Source organism: Clinocottus analis, unplaced genomic scaffold (assembly GCF_023055335.1).
Source record: "Clinocottus analis isolate CAN_PGR_092001 unplaced genomic scaffold, fCliAna1.0.p SCAF_28, whole genome shotgun sequence".
Classification (NCBI taxonomy): Eukaryota; Metazoa; Chordata; class Actinopteri; order Perciformes; family Cottidae; genus Clinocottus; species Clinocottus analis.
The window spans coordinates 2,312,187-2,319,686 of record NW_027176020.1 but is presented as its reverse complement, the minus strand read 5'-3'; the positions used below and the strand labels follow the sequence as shown (position 1 = coordinate 2,319,686).

The 7,500-nt window shown below is 44.0% G+C and overlaps 1 protein-coding gene across 7 annotated transcripts in view; it reads left to right on the top strand.

Annotated features, from left to right (window-relative positions):
- Positions 1-7,500, top strand: part of dab1a (DAB adaptor protein 1a) — a 73,095-nt gene that overhangs the window by 46,649 nt on the left and 18,946 nt on the right. For 4 of the 7 annotated variants that reach the window (XM_068592990.1, XM_068592995.1, XM_068592991.1 and 1 more), the window contains exons 5-7: positions 620-751; positions 5,304-5,423; positions 5,857-5,895. In XM_068592990.1, the coding sequence (XP_068449091.1) occupies positions 620-751; positions 5,304-5,423; positions 5,857-5,895 (291 nt within the window). Of the gene's footprint in view, positions 1-619; positions 752-5,303; positions 5,424-5,856; positions 5,896-6,313; positions 6,377-7,500 lie in introns of all 7 variants that reach the window. The other 3 variants (XM_068592994.1, XM_068592996.1, XM_068592993.1) reach the window with 2 other exon arrangements.

The following is a 7,500-nucleotide window of genomic DNA, read 5'->3' as shown; positions in this document are numbered from 1 at the left end:
GTGACTTCTTCTGTTGCATTTCCTGTAGTTTCATTGGATGAATGTGTTCGTGTTACTTGTGATGAACTTATGTAAAAAAAAAAAAAAATGCTTTTTTGCAAAACTTTATTTTCATTTAAGTTCTTTAATTTAGAGCCGAGGTTTTAGTTTAGTAGAAGAAGAATATTTAACCAATTTAAAGCCAACCAGTTACAGTATTGGATGTATTCTACAAGTAATAAACAAGTAAACATATATGGTTTGATACATGTAAATATCACAGATGTGTGCAAATGGAGAAGTTTTGTATTTAGAGATTTAAAATGCTCTCGTGCTGATGAACCAGGATGATTATCTTCAGTGTTTTTAGTTAAAATCATCTTGATTTAGCTTCGTGAAGAAACAAAAAGCACCCGTCCTTCAGCCCGTGGAGCAGCAGGACTTTACCTCCACCTGTAAAAAGCACCGACAGTGAAACTTTAAAGCGCTTCACGCTTCAGAAAGATCCTCCTGGGATCCTGTTCATCTTTTCTTCTTCCAGTATTTTGAGGCCAAATCTTTCATTTCATGAATCAAATCGACGTTTTGTGTAGAAACGTGTCGTGTTGTCACCATGAAGCTCCTGGTGTGCGTCCTGCAGGTCCTCCAGCACCAGCACGCCGTCCACGAGATCTCCTACATCGCCAAGGACATCACGGACCACCGCGCCTTCGGCTACGTCTGCGGGAAGGAGGGCAACCACCGCTTCGTGGCCATCAAGACCGCCCAGTCGGTGAGTGTGTGTCTGCGCTGTGTCTCGTTGTGCCACATTGTGCGTTGTTGTGCCACGTTGTGATGCAAGGTGCCACATTGTGCCACATTGTGCCACACTGTGCCACACTGGGCCTTGTTGTGCTGCATTGTGCCGCGTTGTGCCTTGTTGTGTCCTTGTAGTGCCACGTTGTGCGTCGTTGTGCCGCATTGTGCCACTTTGTGCCACGTTGTGCCACTTTGTGCCACATTGTGCCACGTTGTGCCACGTTGTGCCACTTTTTGCCACACTGTGCCTCATTGTGCCTCATTGTGTCTTTGTTGTGCCACTTTATGCGTTGTTGTGCCACATTGTGCCTCATTGTGTCCTTGTTGTGCCACTTTATGCGTTGTTGTGCCTCATTGTGCCACGTTGTGCCACTTTGTGTCCTCGTTGTGCCACGTTGTGCCACATTGTGCCACATTGTGCCACATTGTGCCACATTGTGCCTCGTTGTGCCACGTTGTGCCACGTTGTGCCACGTTGTGCCTCGTTGTGCCACGTTGTGCCTCGTTGTGTCCTTGTTGTGCCACTTTATGCGTTGTTGTGCCTCATTGTGCCTCATTGTGCCTCATTGTGTCCTCGTTGTGCCACTTTATGCGTTGTTGTGCCACATTGTGCCACAGTGTTTCACACTGCGCCTCGCTGTGCCGTCGTCGGTCGATCCCTCGGGGGTCTCGCGCTCAACAGCGTGGACCTCTTGACATTCAGATAAGGACTCTTGAACGCCGGCTCGTGGCCCTTTTGGCTACCGATCATCAACCAACCTGTTTACTCCTGTGCCTTTGGTTGTGTGTGTGTGTGTGTGTGTGTGTGTGTGATATATGATATATGATATCGAGTTCCTCCCGTCGACCCGGTGTGATTGTGTCCATGCGCCGCGCTCGTTTCATCCGGATCCGGCCGGCTCGCTCTGCAGCCGTATTGATTTCCCGTAGCGAGTCGATGAGGGTTTGAGTGTGTGTCACCGGCTCTAATGGCATATCCATCCTCCCGGGGGCCGCGCACACACACACACACACACACACACACACACACACAAACTCACACACACACCAAGCTGTACTCAACGTTTCCACCGACCAGACACGAAAGAAAAAAAGGCGCCGCTTACCAAACGCTGCCGTGCCGAGCGCCCGGGGGAAAGGTCACCGCTGTGTTTTACTCCCTTTTTTACATTTTCTCGGCCTCCTCTCCTTGTCCCGCCTCCCTGAAGTTAAACCCGCCGGGCCCGGCGGGTTTAACTTCAGGGAGGCGGGACAAGGAGAGGAGGCCGAGGCCGTGATTGGACAGTCACCGCTGTGATCTTTAGCTCGGCGTCTCTCCGGCGCCTCGAGGACTCGAGCTTTACTCGGAGGGGAAAGACTAAAAATGGGCCAATTTAGGAGAAGATCCAGAAAGTAATTGGCTTACGAGTCAAAGTCTCGACGCGAGAAGGACGAGTTTTATTTCAGAGGGATATTAATCGTGTTAGAGCGGCTTTACGGAGACTCTTTTAGTTCATCACGGTCTCTTTTTTCTAAAAGATCTTGATGAATGACCATGTGATGGATATAAACTCTCAGGACAGTTTGTTTCCGGCTCGCGTCTCGTGGTTTGACTTTTTTCCTTTATTTTTTACTTTTAAACTATCCAGAATGTCAGCGGTGTCAATCAAAGGTGTCCCCGAGTCACGGAGCGCACAAAAAAAATAAAGAAAAAGCTTTGCAATTTCATTTTTAGCGCCCCGGTTGTCACAAATCACCAAATTTGCCTCAGAGGGCTTTGACCTTTTGATTTGTGTCGAAAATTTACTGTTTTCTAAATAGATGAAATACTTCCTCGAAGTTTTTCTTTAGTTGTGGTGCCGACTCTTCCTCACCTTCAAGGTCAAAGGGGTCGCTTTTTATTCGAGAAAAGCCGCTAACAAGTCGACGATAAACACAGATTCACAACGAAAATAAACCCCTGAAACGTGTGATCCGGGTCAGAGAGGTCAAAGTGGTCAAAGAGGTCAAGAGAGGTCAAAGAGGTCAAGAGAGGTCAAAGAGGTCAGAGAGGTCTTCCTAGTTTTTACCGTCTGACTGTGACTTACTTCCTGCAGCGATGTTCTCAGGAGCTTTTATGGGGAAATGAAATAAAAGGAGTGAGTGAGATTTACATGACGGAGGAGACTTCATTATATACCGAGAAATACGTTCCTAATAAATTCAGTGGCGGGAGGAACTGGAACCAGCACCAGGATTTAATTTGGGTAAAAAGGTGAATGTGTCGCATTAATATTCAGCTGGATTCAGATTTATTTTTTTTAATAGGCCCGTGTATGAAGTGAAAGTCTTCATCGCCACTTTTCTGTGTTAGGATCACTCGTCTCCTCGACCTCTGAGCTCCGTGAAGCAGCGAGAGGAAAAGATGGCAGGGAAAAGGGAGAGAAGGGGGGATGGAGGGAGGAGGGGGAGGGAAAGAGAAGAGGGGAAGGAAAGAGGAGGAAGGAGGGATCAGAGCGTCAGATGCAAACAGGATGTCTCTGACAGAGTGACAGGATGTTTCAGTGTCAGCTCAGCGGGCGCCGCAGTCTGTCTGTCACCAGCCGAAAGAAAACACTTAAACAGAAGTCGTCTCGTCCGTCGCAGCCGTCAGTCTGCCGGCTGCGACGGCTCCGGCTGCTTTATGCCATGTAGCGACGGATACAAGATGTAGAAATATACACAAGATGTAGAAATATATACAATATGTAGAAATATATACAAGATGTAGAAATATACACAAGATGTAGAAATATATATGTAGCGACGGATACAAGATGTAGAAATATACACAAGATGTAGAAATATATACACAAGATGTAGAAATATATACAAGATGTAGAAATATATACAAGATGTAGAAATATATACATTATGTAGCAAAATATATACAAGATGTAGAAATATATACAAGATGTAGAAATATATACAATATGTAGCAAAATATATACAAGATGTAGAAATACATACAAGATGTAGAAATATATGTAGCAATATGTAGAAATATATACAAGATGTAGAAATATATACAAGATGTAGAAATATATACAAGATGTAGAAATATATATGTAGCGATGGATACAAGATGTAGAAATATACACAAGATGTAGAAATATATACAATATGTAGAAATATATATGTAGCGATGGATACAAGATGTAGAAATATACACAAGATGTAGAAATATATACAATATGTAGAAATATATACAATATGTAGAAATATATACAATATGTAGCAAAATATATACAAGATGTAGAAATATATACAAGATGTAGAAATATATACAATATGTAAAAATATATGTAGAAATATATACAAGATGTAGAAATATATGTAGCAATATATACAATATGTAGAAATATATACAAGATGTAGAAATATATACAATATGTAGCAAAATATACAATATGTAGCGATATATACACTACGTAGCAATATATACACTATGTAGTAATATATACAATATGTAGCGATATATACAATATGTAGCGATATATACAATATGTAGTAATATATACAATATGTAGTAATATATACAATATGTAGCAATAGTACAATATGTAATATTATTTATATCATGTATATAATATTCAGGTCTATTTGTCATATTGTAAAAAGAAAGTGTTTTTAAGTTAAAATCCAATAAGGGGGTAAAATCGATCATTCCCAAAAATAATCCCAATTAGATATATTTTCTTACTCTGACGTCGATGTGTCAAACACGTAAACAAATCAATCGCCGGCAGCACTATTGATTTGGACGATTCATAGAGTCTGGACGTTCAATCTTCTGGCTTTAGTCGCTTTCAGTTCCTGTGAGAATGAGTCAGCGTTTTAATAATCACAGAGGCGCGAAAACCCCCCAAAAAACAATCAGTCACCAAAGACGCCGTTACCTTTAATGGAACATTTTAGACAGACTAATTGCAGAAGTGGCTAAAATGTCCGATTCAGTTTGCTGCCCATTTTGTGTGTTTTATTGTTCCCTCCCGGCTCGTAGCCTAATGGACTCATCCATAAGCGTCTGTCGGCACATCAGGTGTCTGTGACTCACCCGACCTTATATATATATATATATATATATTTATATATATATATATATATATATATATATATATATATATATATACATATATATATATATATATGTATATATATATATATATATATATATATATATATATATATATATATATATATATATATATATATATATAGTGATACAATATGTAGCGATATATAGCGATTGTAGAAGCCATTATACATTATTACACATAATGATACAATATATCGCGATTGTAGAAGCCATTATACATTATTATACATAATGATACAATATATCGCGATACAACATATTGCGATACAATATTTAGCGATATATATACAACATGTGGACGTGCAGGAGTCGGTCGACATGAATCACTGTATGGTTTGCAGTGCTGCGTGGTGTTTGTAGCGTGTGTGTGTGTGTGTATTTAATGTGTGTGTAGCGTGTGTGTGTAATGTGTCCTTATCTTCCTCCCAAGGCGGAGCCTGTGATCCTGGACCTGCGGGACTTGTTCCAGCTCATCTACGAGATAAAGCAGAGGGAGGAGATGGAGAAGAAGGCCCAGAAGGACAAGCAGTGCGAGCAGGCCGTCTACCAGGTACACGAGGCGACGCCCCCTTTTTACCTTTTTAACCTTCATGTGAGTGACAGCCACGTCCGTCCATCCGTCTGATTCTCGCGAGCGACTGGAGGAAATTTCTTCAAATGTTTTGGCGCAAACGTCCACACGGACTCGAGGTTGAACCGGTTAGAACGGAGGTCAAAGGTCAGCGAGCATCTTGATTGACGGGTGAAGGAACATCACAGCTGCCCGCTCACCTTCCTCTCTGCATCACCTGTTTAATTTCCTCTTCATCTCCGTCGGTCTCTCTCTCTCTCTCTCTTATGATTATTGCCAAATTCTTCTGAATGCTGGGAAGCTGCCACGTCTCTCTGTTTGCTTTCTGCTTAACTCTCTCTCTCCCTCCTCCCTCTCTTCTCTTCTCTTCTCTTCTCTTCTCTCTCTCCTTCCTGCCGCCGCTCACCTGCAGACAATCCTGGAGGAGGACCTGGAGGACCCGGTCTACCAGGTAACTTCCTGAGCAATCAGCGTTGCATTCTAGCCGGCTTGCTCCTCTTTCTCTGTGTGTGTGTGCGACGAGGAGGAAGAGGAGGAGGAAGAGGAGGAGGAGGAGGAGGAGGCGTCTGGTTTCCGGCCTTCACTTTGCAGGAGGCGACCTCGAAATATGTGTGCGGTTCGTGGGTGTTGCGTGTCTGCGTGCATGAGTCCGCCGGTCGAAAGATGTGTTACTCTTCTGCTCCTCTGGGATCTATTCTTCTTCTTTTTGTTGTGTCTTTTTTAAATAATATTGACAATTCTGTTTGACTAATCACCTCTGCAAAATTTCACCACTTCTCTCTCTACTTCCTTTCTCTTCCAATATTTCTTCTTCTCTTCTACGTCTTCTTCTTCTCCCCTCCTCCCTCCCTCCGCTGCTGACGTTGTAGTACATTGTGTTTGAGGCGGGACACGAGCCCATCCGCGACCAATCAGAAGAGAGCATTTATCAGGTACTCACAAGCTCGTCTTGTCCGCTTGAGGTCACCCCCCCCCCCCTCCCTCCATCTTCTAGTCAAACTCTTGAAAGTGTTCATACTAAAGACGGTGTAAACAGGAAGTAGATTGTTTAATTAGTTACAGGAAACACAGCAACATGGAGTCTGATACTGAAGATCTTTTTCTAGGTTTCCAACACATGAACACATGAACTCAATGGAGGAATCAGTTGCAGCTGCAGGTCTCTCTCTCTCTCTCTCTCTCTCTCTCTCTCTCTTTCACACGTCCAGTGTACTAAAAAATGAACTCTCGCTAATTAGTTTTACTGGATGACGGGTCAATAAATCCGGTCCACACGCGTCTCTCACTCGCACCGAAGGGCATTCATGCTTTTTTGTTTCGTTTAGAGTTTCTTTGTGGACGTCACATTAGTGGCGCTGAACCAAAAATAAGCACTGAATGTCCGCTCCGCCGGGTCGATGCCAACGCTGCCGCTGGACGCGGGTCTTGCTAATCGCGGCTTTTGCTAATCGCGACGTTGGCTAATCGCGACCTTGGCTAATCGCGACGTTGGCTAATCGCGACGTTGGCTAATCGCGACGTTGGCTAATCGCGACGTTGGCTAATCGAGACGTTGGCTAATCGCGACGTTGGCTAATCGAGACGTTGGCTAATCGAGACGTTGGCCAATCGCGACGTTGAATAATCGCGACCTTGGCCAATCGCGACGTTGGCCAATCGCGACGTTGGCCAATCGCGACGTTGGCCAATCGCGACGTTGGCCAATCGCGACGTTGGCCAATCGCGACGTTGGCTAATCGCGACGTTGGCCAATCGCGACGTTGGCCAATCGCGACGTTGGCCAATCGCGACGTTGGCCAATCGCGACGTTGGCCAATCGCGACGTTGGCCAATCGCGACGTTGGCCAATCGCGACGTTGGCTAATCGCGACGTTGAATAATCGCGGCGCTCGCTTATTGTGGCGCTCGCTAATCGTGCCGCTTGCTAATTGCTCCAATAACAGCTCCTCACGTCGGCATAGGAGTGGTGGAAATCATTTAAAAAGGATAAAAACGTAGCCGTGTGGGCGGAGTCTAAATCTCCCATTCACTCGCCATATATCTTGTGCTAATAACA